Source organism: Colletotrichum lupini, chromosome 3 (assembly GCF_023278565.1).
Source record: "Colletotrichum lupini chromosome 3, complete sequence".
NCBI lineage: Eukaryota > Fungi > Ascomycota > Sordariomycetes > Glomerellales > Glomerellaceae > Colletotrichum > Colletotrichum lupini.
Window position 1 is genome coordinate 5740940 of NC_064676.1, and position 21463 is coordinate 5762402.

At 45.7% G+C, this 21463-nt stretch overlaps 10 protein-coding genes across 10 annotated transcripts; 4 read left to right on the forward strand and 6 right to left on the reverse strand.

Moving 5' to 3' along the window:
• Positions 1-3268: 3268 nt before the first annotated feature.
• Positions 3269-4810, forward strand: CLUP02_06479 (uncharacterized protein; the record flags this gene model as incomplete). The annotated part of the gene is made up of 1 exon (XM_049285478.1): positions 3269-4810. The coding sequence occupies one exon, from the start codon at positions 3269-3271 to the stop codon at positions 4808-4810; it is 1542 nt and encodes a 513-aa protein (XP_049142621.1).
• Positions 4811-5012: 202 nt separating this feature from the next.
• CLUP02_06480 (uncharacterized protein) lies at positions 5013-6377 on the reverse strand (the record flags this gene model as incomplete). The annotated part of the gene is made up of 6 exons (XM_049285479.1): positions 5013-5281; positions 5350-5517; positions 5575-5684; positions 5751-5953; positions 6014-6259; positions 6339-6377. 6 exons carry the CDS (start codon positions 6375-6377, stop codon positions 5013-5015), a joined length of 1035 nt encoding a protein of 344 aa, XP_049142622.1.
• Positions 6378-6479: 102 nt separating this feature from the next.
• On the reverse strand, positions 6480-8677 carry CLUP02_06481 (uncharacterized protein; the record flags this gene model as incomplete). Its single annotated transcript, XM_049285480.1, has 10 exons — positions 6480-6500; positions 6567-6638; positions 6678-6732; positions 6808-6934; positions 7194-7317; positions 7545-7801; positions 7879-7950; positions 8019-8100; positions 8168-8326; positions 8558-8677. The coding sequence occupies 10 exons, from the start codon at positions 8675-8677 to the stop codon at positions 6480-6482; spliced, it is 1089 nt and encodes a 362-aa protein (XP_049142623.1).
• A 394-nt stretch (positions 8678-9071) lies between these two features.
• Positions 9072-10514, reverse strand: CLUP02_06482 (uncharacterized protein; the record flags this gene model as incomplete). The annotated part of the gene is made up of 5 exons (XM_049285481.1): positions 9072-9357; positions 9444-9599; positions 9669-9786; positions 9857-10229; positions 10332-10514. 5 exons carry the CDS (start codon positions 10512-10514, stop codon positions 9072-9074), a joined length of 1116 nt encoding a protein of 371 aa, XP_049142624.1.
• A 1762-nt stretch (positions 10515-12276) lies between these two features.
• Positions 12277-13815, forward strand: CLUP02_06483 (uncharacterized protein; the record flags this gene model as incomplete). Its single annotated transcript, XM_049285482.1, has 5 exons — positions 12277-12516; positions 12577-12706; positions 12757-12880; positions 12984-13132; positions 13193-13815. The coding sequence occupies 5 exons, from the start codon at positions 12277-12279 to the stop codon at positions 13813-13815; spliced, it is 1266 nt and encodes a 421-aa protein (XP_049142625.1).
• A 133-nt stretch (positions 13816-13948) lies between these two features.
• CLUP02_06484 (aspartate aminotransferase) lies at positions 13949-15559 on the reverse strand (the record flags this gene model as incomplete). Its single annotated transcript, XM_049285483.1, has 7 exons — positions 13949-14117; positions 14174-14220; positions 14270-14351; positions 14406-15046; positions 15141-15230; positions 15287-15325; positions 15407-15559. 7 exons carry the CDS (start codon positions 15557-15559, stop codon positions 13949-13951), a joined length of 1221 nt encoding a protein of 406 aa, XP_049142626.1.
• Positions 15560-15940: 381 nt separating this feature from the next.
• On the forward strand, positions 15941-16873 carry CLUP02_06485 (HpcH/HpaI aldolase; the record flags this gene model as incomplete). The annotated part of the gene is made up of 3 exons (XM_049285484.1): positions 15941-16000; positions 16056-16308; positions 16386-16873. 3 exons carry the CDS (start codon positions 15941-15943, stop codon positions 16871-16873), a joined length of 801 nt encoding a protein of 266 aa, XP_049142627.1.
• Positions 16874-17252: 379 nt separating this feature from the next.
• CLUP02_06486 (uncharacterized protein) lies at positions 17253-17648 on the forward strand (the record flags this gene model as incomplete). Its single annotated transcript, XM_049285485.1, has 1 exon — positions 17253-17648. One exon carries the CDS (start codon positions 17253-17255, stop codon positions 17646-17648), a length of 396 nt encoding a protein of 131 aa, XP_049142628.1.
• Positions 17649-17999: 351 nt separating this feature from the next.
• Positions 18000-19352, reverse strand: CLUP02_06487 (TAM domain methyltransferase; the record flags this gene model as incomplete). Its single annotated transcript, XM_049285486.1, has 6 exons — positions 18000-18423; positions 18497-18634; positions 18696-18888; positions 18947-18988; positions 19062-19152; positions 19206-19352. The coding sequence occupies 6 exons, from the start codon at positions 19350-19352 to the stop codon at positions 18000-18002; spliced, it is 1035 nt and encodes a 344-aa protein (XP_049142629.1).
• Positions 19353-20427: 1075 nt separating this feature from the next.
• On the reverse strand, positions 20428-20939 carry CLUP02_06488 (uncharacterized protein; the record flags this gene model as incomplete). Its single annotated transcript, XM_049285487.1, has 2 exons — positions 20428-20545; positions 20629-20939. The coding sequence occupies 2 exons, from the start codon at positions 20937-20939 to the stop codon at positions 20428-20430; spliced, it is 429 nt and encodes a 142-aa protein (XP_049142630.1).
• Between the last annotated feature and the right edge of the window lie 524 nt (positions 20940-21463).

Consider the following 21463-nt stretch of genomic DNA (forward strand, 5'->3'; position numbering starts at 1 on the left):
ATAATATTATTTAAAATAAGTACTTATTGATAAGTGTAGAGGCTATATTTTAAGCTATAATTAAGGTAATTAATAATATAATTAGCCCGAATAGCCTCGTTCTTATACTCCTCGTTTTTAAAGCTTTTTTATATATTTTTAATAAATCTCTACCGTTACTAAATATTACTTAACGTATAGAAGTAGTTAGGAAAATAATAAAGGAAATCCGTAGATTTTATATTAATAAATAAATAAGCGAGGTACTAGCTATTTAAAATAGACTAAATATTTCTTATATTATTAATCTATTATTATAGTTAGATATTAAAATTTAATAAAAAGGTAAGGGATAAAAAGGCTTATTTAAGCTCGTCTTAATAAATAGTACTACTTACGTAATAAAATTACCTTACGGCCTAATAAACTTCTAAGCTATTATAATTAAACCTTAGTACTTAAAAAAGGTCGACCCCGAGCCGCTAGCTATAATAATAAAATATATTAACTACTTACTAATCCCCGTAATTAACTAGCTAATTAATAATAGTACCGCTATAAATAAAATCCTTAACGAGATCGTTATTATAATTAATAATAACCCTTTATTATAAAGTAAAAGAATTAAAAAATATTAATATAGCGCGGCTATAGTAATACTTTTATAATTATAACCTACTTTATATTTAAAAAAGAGGTAAATTTTAAGCTAATTACTAAGCTATATAATAAAAGTATTATTATTATTTTAAGAGTACTTTTTATAAAATTTATTAATAAAGAGCTTTTAGGATTAATAAAAAGAGGGGTAATTAAATTCGTTTAACTTAGCCCTAAATATAAGGATATAAGGATATTTAAATCTCGATTTATTAACGAGATTAAGAACTTAGGACTTAACCCTATTAAAAAGTCTTACTTAGTTATATAAAAATATAATAATAAAGAGAAAAAAGAGATCTTTATATAATTATTAATAATTTAAAAAACTAGTTAATAACTAATCCTTACCCTAGCCCCGACCCTAATTTAAAAAGGCTACGTTATTTAGTTATAAAATATTATTTAAATATATATATAATCGAGCTAATCTTTTTATTATAAGGTTTTTACTTAATTACTAGCTCGGATCCGTTATTTATACCCTAAGGGTACTATTCTATACGTTATATAGCTATTATATAATTTTATAAAATCTAGTATTTATTAATAAGTAATATATAATAAGTATTATTTAAAAATACTCTAAATAATAATATCTACGTTCGATCTATACTTACTAATCTTAATAAAAAAAAGCGGATTATTTAGTATTATTAATATATAGATTAATAATACTATTAGATTATTAAATAAGACTTTTAGTTAAAAAGAAAAAACCGAGCTTAAGTACGCTAAGTTATTAGCTAAACTAAAATAATAATTATTAACTAACGAGCCGCTTATCTTTAATAATAAGATTATCTTATTAAAAAGTATTAATATAATACTTAAATAAAAGAACTAAAAGAAGAAGCTTAAGTAAGTTAACCCCTTAGTATTAAATACTAAATAATAATTTATTAAGTAACGAGCTCGAAGTATTTATATCGTATTAATTTATTAATTAGAAATAGCTTTTAATACGTCGTTTATTACTTAATATTAAATAGATCCGTTATTTACTAACTATATTATGCTAAATTATTATATTAAATAGTAAATAAATTACTTAGACCGAGGGCTTATATTCGTACTATTAAATCTAATTATAGCTAAACTCTTCGTTTTTATAAATAGGTTATTTATAAATAACGCTAATTATACCTTATAGCTAAGTTATATTATTATCCTTATAAATAAAAAATAGACTAACGAGAGCTTTATAATTAATAATAATATTATTTACTATAGCTCTATAAAAAGTAAAAAGATTATTTAGAGCGTATTAGTATTAAAGGTTTATAAAATAGTTATAAGTATTAACGTTACTTATACTATTTTAATTATTTTAAACCTTATTACTAAATAACTTAACGTTCTAAAGATCCTTATTATAATTTATATAAATTTATATTTATTATATAAATACCTCGTTAAGCTAGGTATTACGAAAGAAAAGCGCCTTATAATAAATATTATAATATTTAAATAATTATATAAACGCCGCGAGTTTTATAAGATTTATTAAATTAGTAATAATAATAACTTAGCTAACGGGTTTATAAAGAGTATACTAAATAAGTCCCTCGAACGATTCGTTAGTAAAGGAATTATTATAATTAAAATAAAAGGATAAGTAATACGTAGTTAAAATAGTAATATACTATAAGTAGTAAGTCGTTTAGCGAACGTATATACTTCTTAAGCTTTAGTTTAAAAAGAAATATACGTATTTAGAGCGTAGTTAGATTAATAAAAAGCTCTTTTTTAATTATACTAAATTTAATAATTTTTAAAAAGTTTAAGTATATAGATTATATATATTAGAAGATTAAAAAGTAATTAAAAAGAGGGGATACTAAAATTTCTATATAAATAATTATAATAGAAGTTATATTAAAATTTTAATATACGGCTTTAGGTATTTTTAAATAGGGGATTAATTATAAATTCTATTACTAGTTCTTATTAGCGAGGGACCTAGCCCCTATTCTAGCCTTTTTTATTATAAAAATAGAAGATTATTAATATTAAATTACGAGGTAAAAAAGGGGCCTTATTAAGTAGTTAAGGTAGGGGTAGTAAGTAGGTAGTTTAGGCTTATATAGACGGACCCTTTTACTTACTTATATTTACTAAGGGACCGCGGGCTCTACTTACGATCTTCCCCTCTTATATATACGTAATAGACCTATATTAACTTATTAACCCAGTTACGACCAAAAGGTCTGACCTGCCTACGTATATACTAATACAAACCATTCGTATTAACTTAATATCCTACCGTATTTATAGCTTTTCGAACGAATCGAACTCTATTTGACAAATTTCTTTGTCTAAAATGACTTCGGCTTTATAGTGGTGTTCCAAAGCCCGTACTCAAGAAACCGAGTAGCCGGCCGCGATTTCGGCTTTTGAGCCCCATCTCTACGTCACCTGAGTTTTTCCCCCCCCGGATTGTTTAATAGAAAACACGATTTGTAATGTATCATGGCTGATAAATCACATTCAGAATCTCAGGGACATGATCTCCAATAAGAAAGGCATCAATCCATTGAAGAATCCCAGCCTGCCTGGAGATACATCCAAAGCTCTTCGCTGCCAATTTTGACTAGGAACTTCCTCTTTTGATTACGCTTCCTTGGTCATGTCGACCACAGTAACAACCACTCAACCCCAAGCAATGGAACTTGGCTCGGCTCCAATAGACGATGGCATGGAGACGGAAACTCGAGTATCAGCTATCACCCGTCGACTAGAAGCCTCTGCCATCCCTCGAGAGTTCGCCTCCTTCGCGGAAGAAATCGGGTTCGTCTGCATATGCTCTATGGGCCAGCTGCTGTTTGCAATACATCTTTCGCATACCTTTGTCAATCAAATCACTTTAATCGACGCTCTGAAAACGACTTCGCTCAATACACCATGGCTTATCGGTTCATATCTCGTCGCTAACGGAGTTTCCGTTGTGATCTCGGGCTCCTTGGCAGATCTTATTAGTCCGAAACATTTCACCTGTGCGGCCTTCATCTGGCTTACTCTTTGGAATCTTATCGGTGCGTTCTCTGTCATACCTAAGAGAATAATACTATTCTTCGTCGCTCGAGCAATGTCTGGCTTGGCCGTTGGAACCCTTTGCTCCGCGGCAATGAGCATGCTCGGGAGGGTTTACAATCCCGGTCTACGGAAGAACCGAGTATTTTCTTTGATGGGTGCCATGATTCCCCTCGGGTTTGCCATCGGGTTCATACAGGGCGGTGCGTTAAGTACACATTTGCCTTGGATATTCGGGTCAACATCCATCTTGTCTCTGGCATGCCTCGTCGCCGCTATCTGGTGTATTCCTTCTCTCCCCAATGAATCATTGTCTTTGAAGGACTTTGACTACATCGGAGCTGCAGCAGCAATTCTTGGATGCGGATTGCTCATCTTTGGTCTCACTCAAGGATCGCCTGCGCAGTGGACTCCATACACTTACACCCTTGTCATCATCGGAGTTGCCTGTTTAGCCAGCTTCGGTCTCATTGAGAGCCGCGTACGGCGGCCGCTGATCGACAATCGCCTTTGGAAGACTCCTGGATTCTTTCCTTTGATCTCGTCCTATTTCCTAGGATACGGTGCTTATGCCGGAGCCTGGCAATTCTATGCGGTGCGCTTTCTGCTTACCATCCAGCAAAAGCCACCCATCATTGTCGCATGTTATCTTCTCCCTATCGGTGTAAGCGGAACCCTTGCGTCGTGGATTGTATCCAGGACGCTTCATATAATACCGGGACACGTTATCATGATGGGAAGTATGCTTGCATTTGCCACAGGCCCTGCTTTCTTCTTACCTCAACAAGCGGGTACACTTTATTGGGCGCTCTCATTTCCCTGCTTCATCGTAAGCACATTTGGGCCGGATATGTCGTTCGCAGCTGTCTCCGTGTTCATCACGTCGAACGTGCCCAGATCGTACCAAGGTGCTGCAGGAAGCTTGGTCATCACTGCGCAAAACCTGTCCACCGCTGTACTCGCGGCATTGGGAGACACTATTGGGGAGAAGATCACAGGGCAGCCGGGGGGTTCCCTAGACTTAATGGCCCTGCGTTCCATCTGGTGGCTGAGCCTGGCGACCGCTCTGACAGGCGCTTTGATATGTGGTTTCTTCGTCGGAATACCAAGGAGTGAAGAGAAGGAGCATATCAGCTGAATGTATGCACAGGAATATGAAGGATTCTTGGGTATTGCTGGTCATAAAACATTTATTATCTCTATCAGCACCTCGATGGTGTATTTCAATTGATATAGCCTCATGCTCGTTACCTAACCACGCTTATTCAAATGCTGGCCTACCTTCTGGTGGCACTGGGGTATCATCAAGCTATCTTCTGAATCTCTGCATCTCCAGGATTCTACACCGTCTCGCTGGACTTCTGTGATTGCGTAGTGGTTGAGCAAGCCGCAACATGCTCAAGGTCGACATTGAGGTCGTACGCTGGCTCGCTGACGACATCAAATCTGCTCATGCGTGTTATTTGCAGCGTCTTGACGGTTGATTTGTATTTGTAAGCGTTAGACTTGTCCGAATAGCCAGCGTTTCGGTTCGATCGGAAGTATGGTCTTAGGCATGGTAATGTCGCGACTAAAAGACCAATATTGACGTCTAGCTCGCTCCAAAGTTCTGCGGCTCAGCCGTCAGCACACGTATCAAAGAGCCTATAGAGACATGCAGCATGTTCAAATACTCACCAACTAAACCGAAAGGCAAGGCCTCGACCGATGCTGTCTGAATCGTAATGAAGCGAACGAGAGAGAAGGTCATGTTGATGATGCCGAGACCAAAGGTACAATAAACGCCGATTTTGAGGGCTCTCTTGATCTTCAAATCAGGTAAGATGAGCCAAGGAAGGCAGAAAACTTTGTAGAAAGTCAGGAAATCTTTGAGTTGAAAGACCAAGGTCTCTGTTTACTTACTCAGAATATCCCCGAAGAAATGCAATGCCCAGCCGACTTGGAAGACAATTGCGGGAGACGAAGCCGAGCACATAACATTTTCTGTTCCTACGACCCGATCTTCGACAGACCTGACCGAGAGCTGAAGTCAGTTTCAATGCCTGAAAACGGGATTTCTCGCTGTCGGATTAACTGACCAATTCTTACTAAGGGGCAGGCAAATAGTGAAAAGCAAAATCATGCTGACCAAGTACGCCAGCCCAACGTATATTATAGCAGTCCATAACATCATTCGTCGATAGTACATAAAAATGGGGAATATCTGAACGTAGACGGCGAGAAGGGCACCTTTGCAGAGGTAGAATGTTGTGAAGAATGGTATGCTGCTGGCCCAAAACAACTTTCAGGCACGGAGTGTCAGTACAACTAAATTGATCATGAAGAAGGTGTTCTTTCTTACCCTCATAATTAGCATGACTTCGTCGTCGTTTCCGTCGAATCCATCGAGATTGATTTTGATATTTTGATGCAAAGCGCCCATGACTGTGAACTGTATATCGAATGAGGCAGTTACAACTGCAGAGCACCATGCTAGGCATAGGAAGTAATCGCTAATTTGTAATTTCCTCCCTTGGATGTTGATTCGGAGATGAAGAGAAGCAGCTAGTACTGCGCCGGCGGTCAAGATGGTGACCCATCCCGTCGTCTAAGTTCGTGCCAGAAAGGTCAGCGATCATGTTCCGATTTCCAAGGTCCCGACATTCAGAATCTGAGATCTGACATACAATGATTGTTACCGCCTTTGGGGTCGGAAAGTGAGCCATTATCCATCGTCACATCTTCACACACGTTGTTGAGCCCCGTCAAGAAAGTGGGCGTCTGGAATTATAAAAGAGGATGGAAAAAGAGCTGAATTCCTGCGTGGGCTAGTTGAGACAGACTGACTCCTAGCGTGAGATGAGAACCATACTAGCCCTGGTTCCGTTATCCGATTTCGAACTAGACATACGTACGATACCGAATTCATCGTCCGGATTCGGAAGTGCTCCAACTTTATCCTTGAAAGTCGCGCCCATCGGCCGACCCTAGATCCTCTTGCACATGCGTGAAAGCGCTGCAAGAACACAGATACAGCAAGGCAGGCGTCCTCCAAAGGGATGCATAACGATGTGGACATGGCTTGCATGAACTCATTGTGAAGATAATGCCGATGCCAATTATTATAGAGAGAACATCAATTGAATCGAAGTGGACCATTCAAGCGGGTTCTGCATATTCATTGCATGAAGGGTCTGAGATGAGTGTCTTGGTCGGCTGACATGCTGTTTCCCCTGCAACGTGGAGTATTGTCTTGGATGCAAAAGATCACCCGTGTCACCGCCTGCTTCAAGATCTGACACCCCGCTCGCCGAATTCATTCTTAGATTCAAAGAGCGCCGGTAAAGTATATCATCGGATGCCTCTCATTTGCGGCCCTTCCTCGATCGGGATCGAGTTCGGGAAGCCGAAAAGACAACGGCCCGCAGAATTCTTCAAATAAAACACAAGATGCGTTGAGCCCTTACGAGCCTTAGTTTGGTGCCACTGTGAGCCTATCTACAGGTAGTAAAGGGTTCAAAACAGCCAAACTCCGCGCATACGTTTCGCGCACTCCGTTTCGTCCGTACCCGTGCAGCTGATTTGACGGGCCGGAACGGTGCCCATGGAACCAGTCTGTGCGATCCGCGCCACATCGCAGCACATGGTTACGTAGTGTTGGTATCCCTATTACAGGGTAGTTGGTTCGAACCGTAGTTGACGAAGAGATCAATTGAACTATCTGAATATCTGCGTAGTAGGTGTAAAAAGGAGGTTCCAACCGTAGGTTGGGCTGGCTACGATAATCGTAAATAGGGCCCCCAATTGGCCCCTGCGCAGTCGGCTGTATGCCGCGGTCGAATTGGACTTCCAATCCGACACGTAGACTAAGCCGCTCTATCCTGATCACTCACGCTACCATTTGGCTGCAGTCCTAATCTATGTAGACTAGCCGCGCCGAGACCAATGTGGTGAACTAGACCCGGGGCAGCACGTGGAATAATCAGGTTGTTTATAGGCTTCGGCCTTTCGAAACGGGAACTAGCTTCTGGGAGAACCCGAAGAGTGGCCCACTCGCTGCGTAGCCGTTCTAGACCAGCACTTTCCGATGTTTTGATGAGTACGGACGTATGATCTTCCCCCATCAGATAGCAATCATTGGGCAAGAGACCTAAAGGTACGTTTCAAGAGCACGCCATTATACAGTCAACACAGTATTCTAGACGGATTCTTTCGCTTTGACGACACGCCGATCGATTTGAATTCCAACAATGACCCTTCTAGATGTATTTTGAACATTTGCGTCGAGTGAATTGGAGACTTCACGGAGAGAAACGCGTGGAAATATTTAGCATGATGAGATGAATCTACTTAGGTAGATACCTTACTCCATGATCTTCGCGGCTCGCCAGAGACATATAGGTCAGAAGTCAAATCACCTTCACCCATCCCGAGGTTGGATTTTGAGAGCTGATGTTGACTGACTCTAATATTCATCCATAATTTTCCATGTATCAAATCTCGGTACCTAGTGAACAAGCTGCTTCTGAAGGGACCCCGGTGTCCGGGCCGCATGTTCACTCGGGGCCTCCGCCGGGACGGCCCCACTTCGCCGCGTTTCCGAAACCATCGGATCCGGGCATGGGTGAGACAAGGCGAATAAGGGTGGCGGAAATCGAAGACACAGGAAACGTTTCTGTACGAATCATCTAACGTAAGCTCGGTTTGCCCGCACCACTTTGTGCTCGCCTTTGACGAAAACGGCCTGCCGCGATCCGACAATTCGAACTTACGATTGGCCCTTCCCTCACGCCCTTCCGGCACCCGGTAACAGTTGCTCATCTAGCCATCGATCCTTTACTATACCTAGATTATATGATGTGTCTCTTTTTCTTCCGGCGCAGAGCAACCATGGGGGTTTTCAGACTCCTGTTCCAAGACGGTACCTAGCCTCGGCGACCTCGGCGAGGTGTGGCGCATCTTCGCCGGTCGAAACTGACTGGCTGGGAAACAAACACTGTTCAAGAAAGAAGACATAAGATGACATGCTCTGGTCATAGAAGAAATGGAAAGATCATTGGAGTAGTCATTTATTAACATCACGTAATGCTAAACTGTTTGGTTAGGTAAGACGATGAGATTATAGTTCTTGCTCTTCCTGCCATCCTACCGCAGTATTTACCACAAAGTCTTAGTTCATAAGTTCAACCAAGGGCTCCAGCTTGCGCCCAGAAAGGATCTATCGTTCAATTTTGCCATGACCAATTGGTCTTCTAGACGGCTCTCCATCGGCTCGAAGCCGATACATCGCGAACCGGACCTTGTTCCTCGTAAGTAACGCTCACGAAGTCGGTCCGAATAATCTTTCCGTCAGAGGGACGCTGACTTGAGTCACTTTGTCTGGATGTGAGAGTTGGGGCATTTAAAGAAGCCGATATGCCCTAGTTTGAGTCGGTTGCTGGCGTAAGGATATTCTCCTGGCTGTCGCCCTCGACAATGGTGAGACCAAGTTCATCTTTGGGTTTGATTTTTGGCTTGCGCTGTCCCAGCTCAATACCTCCTCCTCCCCGAGATTTTAACTTGCTCTGAGAGCCGTAGTCCTCATAATATTGCGGCGTCCGCCCGGATCCCTTAGCCGAGCTGAAGGGGTTGCGTCGAAGAATGAGCTCAAGAAGCGGCTGCATGACAGGTATTGAGCTTGCGATAATGATAGTGCTGCCCTCGACACTACCGGAATCCAAATTCAGTAAGGTGTTTCTTCCCGTGAGCCTCCTGAAACGGATTGTACGTTGTAAAGAAGGGGCTAGACTTACACTGTCCAGATCACCAGATCAGAGGTATCGTCTATGCGGAAAAGATCAGTAAGATCTATTAACTTATTCAACAGGAAATGCGGGGCCCCACATGAGAAATCCTTGCTCGCAAGGGACGGGATGCGAGTCGTCTTGTAAATAGCAACGATACCAGATCTTCAAGTTATTAGTTGTATGAATCATGTGTTGAAGCTGCAAACTGGCCGAAAAAAAGAAGAGTCTTACATTGACCCGATGCCTAGCGCACAAGAAAGCGCAATTTTCTTTTTTGTGGCCATCTGAAGGCGGAATAGTACAATTGCCGGGTAAACAGCGAGGTATACATCGACAAAGGCCGAAAAAGCTGTGTCGTAGAACAGTATTAGCAAAACTCAAGAACCTTTCTGAGTACTTATGGAAAAGGGTTGCCTCACATCCCGCATAAATGCAATAGGCCACCAGAATATTGACATCAAAGCAGGTGCCTTTGACAGAAAAGTCCCACAAGGACCTGGCCGGCATGCAACGTCCAAGTAGGAGACCAGCCGTCACGAACAGCGTCAACTGGCACCAAATCCCCAGCCACCATAAAAACCACTTATGATATCTGTCAGGGTTCATCAGTCGAACCAACAAGGAGACAACAGCTAGTTTGGGGAGACCGAAGGACATGATACCAGGGCAGAAAGCTGCCGTAGTCCAGAGAATGGCTCCCTGCTGCTGCTCGGTCGATAATAGGGACATATGCCTTCCGTTTCCGTAGGTGACTGCGATCGTAGACAAAGCCGTTGAGATGTAACCGCAGAACTGGGCAAATTCTTAAATTAGACTGAGTTGCTGACGCGAAAGAGGCAAGCGAAGAGAGTGCAATTCGTGACAGGAACTTCACAGACAACCATAGACACGTACCAATCCTAATATGATGAACCAATCATCGCTCTGGAACTTTTTCATTATCTTCCCCCTCACGTAGACACGACCGAAGACGAAGCAAGTGCTGATGGCCGTGACAATCCAGCAGACGATAACGATGATTGGCCCTTTGTCCTGGGCCTTCCACTCATCTGATCCCTCCGCTGGCGAAGCCGACATATTGGATTTGTAGTAAGCAACGAATGGGAATATATCGATCACGAGAAATGTGACACAGGAGACAAGAGCTGATCTAGGCGCAACCAAGACTCTGTTGAATAAATGCAAAGCAGACTGCGGCATAATGCCTTGCAGAGCGATTCTTCAGCGTCGACCAAGAAATTGGCCGAAGACGTGCAGATCTTGCGCAACCTGGGATTTTTACCAGGTATTGGGGTGCTCGGGGTGATCAGGTGTCGTGTCGTTAGGTAGCTGGAGACGGAGCGATCTCCTATTCGACCTTTCCTTCGGAAGAAAAGAAAAAGCCAGCTTGCAACTCAAGGGTCTTGCTCAAATTTTCATGTAGCATTGCCGGTTTTGCAATCATTCCATATCTCGCCCCTGAAGATCTGGATTCCATTGACAAAAAGAGCATCGGCTGAGGGGTAAAACTGCGAGACCATGGGCACATAAAGTCCAAGGATGTATCAAACCCTGCACCAACAAGCAAACATGTCAGGGGATATACGGCGTACGTGCAGAATGAAGAATCGGCTTGGAAATCTTGAGTCGCTTGGGTACTTGTGAATACGGCGTGACATGTTCGACGTGAGCCGCGGCGCGCGGCCCGCAGCTCATTGACCCGTTTGGAAAGGAGATCGCAGTTCTCATCACGTTGGAAGTAGTCGTCTTGGCGGCTCCTTTAGTTCAGGTGGAACTTTAAAATCGGCGGATGCAGGAGCAACATGGGGTGTTTGATGGCGTGGAACGGCTCCCGTTATGTAAAGACCCTGGTTGAGCACCAACAGCCAAGTGTCGAGAATCACACCTCGTCGAATGGAGGACAAAAGCACTCGCCGCTAATGTATCTTCGGCCCTCGATTTATCTCAACCATACCGCCACGAGAATAGATGATAGCAATAATGTGTTGAGACAAAACCCAGACCAAAAGAGCTATGCAGTAGCGCTTGTAGTGATAGAAAAATCTCTTAGGGGACATTCAACGGGATTCGCTTTCTTGAGAGACTGTGACAGGGACCTAGAGTTCTTTCATGCTTCAAAGGCAAATGTGGGCCGAGATATGATGAACGGATGAAGCAAACGGCCGTTGGACGGGGCGATCAGCATGGACTTGACGAAATTGGCTTTCTATTCGCATAGATACTAGGGTGTTGGTCTTCTGTATGGTTGGCTTCCAACGGATTTCATGTTGGCGCAAACCAACAAACATTTGCCCAGAGCATACCTAGTCCGGAAGACTCCTCCTGTTGGGCCCGGCGACCCGGGGCCCCGGTCCTCCCAGGCCAGGGTACTTTGTGAGCGGTTCGGCCTCTTGCGAGTTTCCGGTGTAAAACTTCTTCAGCATACGTATCAGTGACAAGGAATTTGGCGAGCACGCAGGAGTGAAACCTCGTCTGGCTGCGCAAAGTGGCTCGAATGCGAACGGCACGGTTGGTGGAGGATTCGAGCAATCGAGACTCGACAGGTTTTTTCTGAACCCTGCAGTTTGACGGATAGGCGCCGTTTCCTCCACCTCTCTTTCCTACTGATATCCTTGAGGATTCTATCTCTTATCGTAAGTGTGCGTAGTTGTCGGACAGAAGGTTGCAGGATGTGAGGGATGTCTGCGCGTCGTCTCCCCTGACTTCTGCCAAGATCCGATTCCGCTGAAATGATTGAGGCAGATATAAACCACACGTCTTGGAAACTCTGTGCCTGACTACCCCCGAGTTCTCACTCATCTGTCATTCATTTCACTGTGATATATCACTCAAATTTATAATGTCTTCCACAAACGGCTTGAACGGCACCAAAGGAGCCTCCTTTGTTGATGCAGCAATCGCCACTCGTCCGAACGACTTGGAAGCGGTTCCTCGTCTGCTCAAGGATCTCAACGAAAACATTGGCTCTTTGTCTGCTGATGACCACCATGCGCGTCACGAGCTGCTCCTTAAGGCTCGGTCTATAGTACAAGCCCTCGAGGCCCCAAGAGAGACCATGATCAAGCACTGCTGGGCACAGGTAAGCCTCAGGTGGTCAGCTGATATACATGTTACTTGATATGACTGACTTTCATCAAAGACCGGTGCAATTGCTGGTATCAACTTTGGCGTAGATACGGGTCTGTGGAAGCTCATGGCCAAGAACGGCGACAGGCCACAGACGGTGAAGGAGCTTGCTGAAGCTCTCGGCGTCGACCCGACCCTGCTCAGTTAGTGAGCTCCCTTCTTATACTACTCACATGGCTCATAATTTCTACAGGCCGCCTCATGCGCCATCTTGGTGCCATGGGCTATATCAAGGAGACGAGCCTTGATGAGTACCAACCTACCAACTTCTCAAAGTCATTGAGCCTCCCCATGATTGGAGATGGGTATATCGCGATGTAAGTCGAACTATTTAGCTCGCTATTGGGCTCCTTGCCCTCGCATACTTAGTTGCTCTATTGCATTTTATCAATGCCTTTGCTAACTTCTTGGAAACCCAAGGACATCTTGCACTGGCGCTGGGCCCTTGAGATTCCACGAGTACTCTCGCAAGAGGGGCTTCAAGAACCCCACTGATGCCAAGGACACACCTATGATGTACGCATACAACACTGACAAGGATATGTTTGCGTGGCAGCAGGACCTTGGATGTAAGTACAATTACCAACATACTTTGGTGACAGATGGGCACTAACATGCAATTTACATAGACGGTACTCACTTCAACCATCACATGTCCGGCTACCGCCAGGGTCGTAATCCTTGGATGGCCCCCGGCTTTTTCCCCGTGAAGGAGAGGCTTATCGAGGGCGCTAGCACGGACGCCGACGCGCCCTTCTTGGTGGACATTGGCGGCAGCATCGGTCACGACTTGGCTGAGTTCCACTCGTACTTCCCTGAGGCGCCAGGCAAGCTGATCCTGCAGGATCTTCCAGTCGTTATTGGCCAGATCCAAGAGCTCACGCCAGCAATCACGCTAATGGGCCATGACTTTCTGACAGAGCAGCCAGTGAAGGGAGCTCGCGCCTACTACATGCACTCATGTCTACATGACTGGCCGGATAACGTCTGTGAGACTATCCTGAAGCAGATCAAGGCTGCTATGAAGCCTGGGTACAGCAAGTTGTTGATCAATGAGAATGTCATTCCCTCAACAGGAGCATGGTGGGAGACGTCGGCTCTTGACATGGTCATGCTAACGCTTTTTTGCTCAAAGGAGCGTACTGAGGGTGACTGGTACCACTTGTTGGAGATCATCGCAGGACTGAAGATTGTCAAGATTTGGGGTGGTGGCAAAGGTGTTGAGAGTCTGATCGAGGTTGAGCTTCCCTAAACCTCCTGAATTTTCTACCTATTGTACTTGTACGTCGTGGTTGTCATTTATATCGATAAAGACGAAGTACAGAATCGTGCATCAAGTGCTAGAGTCACCTATTCTTTAGAACCACTTCGAACCTTTGGCAGACTCAGAGCTTCCCGTTCACATTTGTCCTAGTGACCTTGTCAATGGCCTGTGCTGCGCGCTTCACATTCTCCTCGCTCAAGCCAGCAAGATTGATCCTTCCGGACCCTGGGAGATGAACATGATACGCCTCAACTAGCTCCCTGCACTGAGATGGTGACAGCGCCAGGCACCTATACACAAGATTAGCGATGTAACCATCCACCGTTAAGAACACAGCACTACTGACGAGAACAGCCCCTTTTCCTTCACCAGATATGACCAATTTCCGGGTGTCTACTTGAAGTCAATCCTGGCACGTATATCTGCTTTCGGAGCAAAGTACCTTGAGACGTATCGCAAGCTCATCATACAGAGCTTGGCGGTTTCTCTTCAGACGTTCCCTCATGCCATCGGTCTCTGAAGTCCTAAAGCATGTTGTTAGCGGATGAGAAACAGGGACTTCTCGAACACCGACTTACCACTCTTTTCGCAAGTCGGCATCGTTGAGTACGATCTTGACAAGACGGCTACCGTAGGCCGGAGCTGATGAGTACGTGTGCCTGATCAAACTTCGAAGCCTATCTTGAACATTTGCAGCTACCTCCTGCGAGTTGCCAACAAAATGAAGGGCGCCACAACGCTCCCCATACAATGCAAAGTTCTTTGAGAATGACTGGCAAACCATCATCTCAATCCCCGCATCTACGAAAACGCGTACACTCGCGGCATCTTCGTCAAGCCCGTCACCCAGGCCTTGATACGCTATATCAAAGAACGGCAAGTGCCCGTAATGTTTCATCTCACAAGCTAACTCCTTCCATTGTTTTAGGCTTAGATCGACTCCTGTAGGATTATGGCAGCAACCTTGCAATACAAAAATGCTGCCTCGCGCAGCCGATCGTACAGTATCGAGGAGAGCGGTAAAGTTGACAGCATGTTTTGACGCTTCGAGATAGGGGTAGGTGGTGGTTTTCAGACTGGTATCTTGGAAAATCGGAATGTGGTTTCCCCATGTGGGAACTCCGATGTAGACTCTGGGTTTCGGTTCCATAACTTTTGAAATGAAGAGGGCTCCCAGAGAGTTGGCCCCTGTCCCGGAGATGGTCTGAACTGAAGAAATCTGGGTGTTGAAGTTAGTGTATTTAACCTGAGAAGTGATTTGAATCTATTCGGATATCATTTGATCTCAGAAGACTACGAAGCCAACCACATACTCTGCCAGTTTGAAGGGCATCGCTGTGCGCGCCAAACATGACTTCGGCGGCAAGTCGGAGAAAATCCGCATTTCCTATCGTCAACTCATACTAGACAAAGGTCTCAGCCTACTAACTTTCCAAAACGTTGGGTTTTAGACTCCTACATCATGCCCTAGGTCCAGCTCATCTAGTTCTAATTTGGCCTACGTTTTGATCAGTTCTGACTCCAATCGAAGCTTGCCCTTTCTTGTCTCTAGTACTGGGGCAGAAACTTTTGACGATACCTTTTTGACAACCTCCAGCTCTTGGTAACTACCCTCTTCGTTACGATAGATGCCAACACCCAAGTCGACCTTTTCTGGGCTTGTGTCGTTGTCTGCATCCCTTTTGAGGGAGAACATGGGGTCCGGAGGGCCGGGCTGTACGTGTCCAAACATCGTGGCAAAGCTGGAATGCCAAAGCTGGAATGAAGAAACGCTGAAGGCTTTTGCAAGTAAGCCTTCGAGCTTTCTCGTAATCTTTTGAATTGACCACTCAGATATTAGCGAGCAAATGGCGACTCAAATTCCCCGGCTAACTAGCATCCATCGCCGAGTTGGCGGCGGCGCGGGCTACCGAGTCTCCACTTGACACTTGCACGCTATCGGGAAGGCTGGCCGAATCACTCAGATTGGCGGGAAGAGGAGCCGAACCATCAACAAGTAAGCTGACCCCTATCCTCGGCCCAAGGAAGCAATGAACACTAAATAATATCTCCTTGATACCTCATGATAAAGTACTGCACGTTGACAATTCAGTAATCTTTTCGTTCATCTAAAATGGCCTCTCTCCTTTCCAACAGCTTGACTCGCCTAAGCGCGTCGGGAAAGCTATGCACGGTATGCTTCAGAAGAGAGCCATAGTATTACTCCTCCTACTGACATAACGATATAGGCAATGGGCATTCGCCTTGTGGCAAATACACAAATTGTCCATTTGGCGGCAAACGGAGGGTTTGATGCTCTTTTCATTGACCTCGAACATTCGACATTATCCATTCATGATGCCAGTCAGCACTGTATCGTTGGTCTTCAGTTGGGTATGACGCCCTTTGTCAGAGTACCTTATCAGTGCGGCAATGGCTTTGTTCAAAAGGTTCTCGATGGAGGAGCCATGGGAGTTGTATTTCCTCACATTCACGGCCGCGGTAAGTACCACAAGAGATTCCTACCTGGATTTCCGCGTCCATTCGGTTGGCAAGAGGAACTTACAAAGTCCTTGCAGTTGATGCCATGGCTGCTGTCTCGATCTGCAAATATCCGCCGCAAGGAAAGAGGTCCATCACTGGCCAACTGCCCGTATTCTCATTAAAGGCTGTGCCACAGAGCACCATAATCTCAGAGACGAACGCCAACGGCTCAACTGTATTCCTGATGATCGAGACGAAGGAGAGTATTGAGAACATCGACGAGATCGCTTCTGTTGAAGGCGCCGACGTTCTCCTCGTCGGGTCGAATGACCTCGCTATCGAGTTAGGCGCGCCGGGCCAATTCAAGAGTCCAGTTTTCCGGGAAGCTATGGAGATCGTAAGCCGGGCATGCAAAAAACACGGCAAGATCATGGGCTTGGCTGGTATCTACAATAACCATGAGCTGCATGACTGGGCGATTAATGAACTAGGCGTCCGCTTTCTCCTTGGAGGACAAGACTCTGCGATACTAGCCCGGGGAGCTGCAGAAACAATGGCGGAGATCGCGAAAGTGCAGAAGTAATCTCCAAATATTCAAATGATCAAGGCCTAACATCGTCAAAAACCAATTTCCAGTCATCCGAGACACATTGCAACTTTATCCTATGCACGAAATCCTCGGGTCTGTTGTTGGTGTTCATGATCTTGGATTTGGGCTATTCTGCTCACGTGCAGCGGTTATGTCTCAGGACTTGGGTGGTGAGCGCCACCATTACATCATCGCCGTTGAACGATTCTTGAACACAACCATTTCCCCGGACGCCTCGGAATAACCATATTCACTCTACCTCTTAGATATTGTTGCCTGATTACTAGTCGCATGGCTTGATTCAAGAGCCCACTTTACTTATTTCCTGAGGAAAGGCTTCAGTTTCCGCCTTGGCACCACAACATCCTTTATCATGGCCTCCATTCTCCTCGCCATCCCGCGCATTATTCTCGCGTTCGAATACTTCGTCGGCGGTATTCCTAGACTCGGCCCTTGGCCTTTCAAGACGCTTCACGAGAGAATCTACCGAAAGTCTCAGAAGACTGCGCCGTTCCTCCACCCACTCTACCCTTTCACTGATCAACGCAAGATCAAGCTTCATATGCAATACATCGGAGCGCTAATGGTCACGGAAGGCTTCCTACTCGCGCTGCCACAAACCCGAGGGGGGGCTTTCGCCCTCTTCCTCGGATGCTTTTTGACATCTTCTGGATACTGGAGCCAGATGCGAGCAGATATGCCGTATTGGCTTCCCGTCACAAACTTCGGTCTATCATGGCTGGTGTGGTATATCGAGAACAGATCATAGTCGGAGGGAGTGGGTCATGTTCTCGTGTATTGAGTCTCTCAGTATTCTCCTTCATAAGTTGAAGCAAAGCAAGCCAATTGTTAAACTCTGGTTGTGCTAAATACTCTCCAGTCTACGCCCTGGATCTTGATGTGGAACTCGTTGATCTTTCGCCATTAGAGCCGAAACTCCATGTTGAATCTAATCGTTGGTTCCCTGCTCAAACGTGGCTTATCAATGATCCCTGTCGGGCTAACAAATCCGATTTCCGAAAACTAGGTGGAAGACTCAGAGACGAGAGGCTTCCTTCCATAGATGGACCAGCTGAGAATAGTTAGTAACCGCGACCAGTAGGAACGGAGTTCAATAAGCTCACATGTTGAAATACGCATGGATAGTCCTATCCTTGAACTCTTTGCGGGCCTCAGCCATGAGAACAAGCACTTCTTCCCTGCTCCACCCATGGACCCGAGTGCACGGAGCCATGCAGAAGCCCTCCCAGCCAGCGATGGCATTCTCATGATTCCAGATTCCCAACTCCTTGTACTTCGGATTCTTGGGCCAAGAGTTTGTCGGCCACTTGTAGAGCTGTTTGTGTACGTCCTCGAACCCGGTCTCGATCAGGACATCTTTCATCCTGCTGATGTCCTCGAACGGTTGACCAATGATGGCTGCCGCATCGAAGAGTAGGGTGGCGGACTTCGTGATTGCTGAGTCGGGCTTCAGGGTGCCATCATCTGATGTTGGCACGGCATCGAATTCAATCAGCTCCAAGTACCCTCCGGGACTCAGATTGCTGCAGTCTAGCTTAGCCACCTCCTGACACTGAATCCGCTCCGCCTTCTTAAAACGGAAATCTTGCTACTTACTCGAAGCACGTCTGTATGTAGGCCTTCCAGTCTTTGATGGACGAATTCATCATCCGACTATGAATGTAGTCAAATGGTTTCGAGAATGTCCAAGGCTGATCGATATCGTCTATCTCAAACTTGACATTTGGTGGCACACTGGATGCTCGCGTTAGTTTTTAGCATCCCGCCTGGGCCCTGAATTTCACTATTCACTCACAATTCAGGCTGGACAGCTGAAAGATCGACTCCGCAAACCTCAGCATCAGGGTGCTCTTCCCCAAAGTCGATAGCCCAGATACCGCTACCAGTTCCAACGTCGAGAACATTGCCAACCTTCGATCTTGGATCATTGGGTGGAGCAGTTGCGAGCTTGTTATCAAAAGTCAAGATGAAGAGGTTGTGCTGGAGATCTACCGCAGTGGCGCAAGGTCAACATCCTAGGCTTCAAGTGAATACTGATGATCTTACCAAGCCGGTCATTTTCCCTCTCATCATTCGGGAAGAAGTATTCTGACGAAAACATGAGTCAGCTTCATTTAATAACTGCGACACATGCGTGAGTGACTTAAGGATTCCAACGTACTGCCGTCTTTATACGCGTGATACGTTCTCCCGTTCTCTATCCTGTATTCCAAGATAGAACTGCTGACACTCGTACTCGAGGATGCAACGCTCTGGTTCAAGTAGTCAACATCAAAGATGAGAATTTAGATGGCGAGTTGCTCACGCTGCCAAGGTTCGATTCAGCGTCGCTCTCGTCGTGGTCCTCAGCAATGAGCACAACTTCATGATCGGTCGTGTCGTTGGGTTGCGTTGCCTGAGCCGTCGCCGTTGACGGTTGAGCCACCGGGTTCGTGTTGTTATCTGCACACATTTTGCAAAGTTTGACGGCCACAAAATTTCAGCCGAAGCCCGTCGAACACTACTCTAATGGAAGCTCAAGAGTTTTGAAAGACAAAGAGACAGTCTCGCCTGATTACCCCTCTTCTTGGCCTCGGGCAGTGTTGTTGGTTCAACCAACACGAAACCTGCATACAGACCCTTGGTAGTCTGCCATTTTCGGTTGATGGTCCCGAAACAGGGATCCAGTCCACGTATCAGATCAAGGCGGTTCTATAAGTGGGATGCAACAATTCTGTAACACAGTGTGGCAACGATGGCTGGCTGCTGGTTGGAGGTTTTCTGTTGAGAGGCGAAGCGATTCAGCCTAGCAAGCACGGTCGACTCTATACACCAACCTTTCAGCTCAATGCCAGGATTCTCATGGACTCACTAGCACATTGATGAGTTTTAAAAAGTAAAACTTTGCACAAAATAGCGGCGAATAAGGTGACGGCGGTGTCCCATAACTGCCTGGCGGTGTCATCAATTATGACAGTCTGACAGCTCCGCATCTGGCAACCGAGATACAATGCATATGAGATAAACAACGGGGACGAAAGGATACCGATGTAGAGGTGTGGATATCGAGCTCAGATCATTGAGCATAGATACCAGCAATTAGGCTGGCAGGTGTTTTGCTTCGATCTGGGATGCTTGGTAGTAATATTGAGGGGCCTAACTCCATGTTTGAGTGCAAATTTCGCGACTACCAATGGCAGGCAAATGATTACATCATGAGATGATTCCAAGATGCGGGATAAAATTCCAAAGGTTATTTAGGTTCAGCCTCATTTCAATGAAAAGGATGGCTCGGGCCACATCGAGACCCGAGTCTTAACCAAGATGGAGAACGATATACTAAGCGTTATAGAGCAGCAAACTCTGTGCCGGGATGATGACCACGCCCCATCTAGGCCACGTGGTGAATGAATATTTGATCATTTTTGTACAAAATGTTTTTTTTTGTATCGTATATGTACATGAATAGCACACACCGTTGGCTCATGTCAAGCATGACCACATCTCCCATCAACCACCACGAACGTCTCCTATGAGTCAGACGTTCTTTACGTGCAGTCGCTGGCGCCGGAGATGAAGGTGCCGTCAGAATTCTCGCAGCCGCAGACGCCCGTGTTGGGGTCCTTGATGCAGCCGGTGCCAACACCGTCCTCTTCACCGGTGCCGCTATACATCGTAAACCCGTCAGCCACCAGTCCATTACTAGCAAAACAAAAAGAACATCACTGGTTCATCTTTTCGCAACTCACCTCCAGAAGAAAGTCCAGCAGTCGTCGTCGGTGATCATCTCGGTGGGGGACTCGCAGGTGTACGCGGAGCAGGTACCGTAGGGGTACCCGTTGTTGCCGTCGTACTGGTGGTCGGTCTCGAAGACGGCGAACGTCTGGGTCTTGCTGGTGCGGGTGTTGTGGGAGCACTCGGCGGCCTGGATGGCCTTTGAGACCTTTGTGGCGCTGCAGTTGTAGCTCGAGGGACACTTGCCCTTGGTGTTGGAGGTGGCCGGGTCGAGGGTCGCGGCCACGAGGGCGGGGGCGAGGAGGAAGAGGGCGGAGAGCTGCATCTTGAGGCGGTTAGAGGTCGGAAAATGGGTAAGAACGAGTGTGATGTGTTTCCGGTTGTGTTGTAAATGAGAGTTATCCGAGTCCAGCCCAAGGAGTTGCAAAGAATTGAAGCACGAATGAATGGTGGTGTGTGAGAATGGAGAGCAAGATCAAAAAGAGACTTTCGGAGGAAAAAGGGAAAGTCGTGTCAAGTTCATATATAGATTGCTCAAAGTCGACCCATCCCTGGGACTTGTTTCCCTTCATCTTGGTCTGGTGTTCTCTGTGGGTGGTAGCGTATGTCCAATGTAAATTGATTCTGGGGCCCGCGTTTCGAACAAACGAACGCATTACGAGCGCCTGGAGGCCGGCCGGCCCCTGAGCGCGCGGCACCCGGTCTCGGCGGGGCGGGAAGCATCCCAGTCTCCCGCTCGAAATCGGGTTCTAGACCTTTTGGGTTTCTATTTCCATCAGACAGACCCGTTCACCTCAAATCAAGAGGCCATTTGAGAATCGACGGTGCCTGACGGACGTCGAGAGCTTG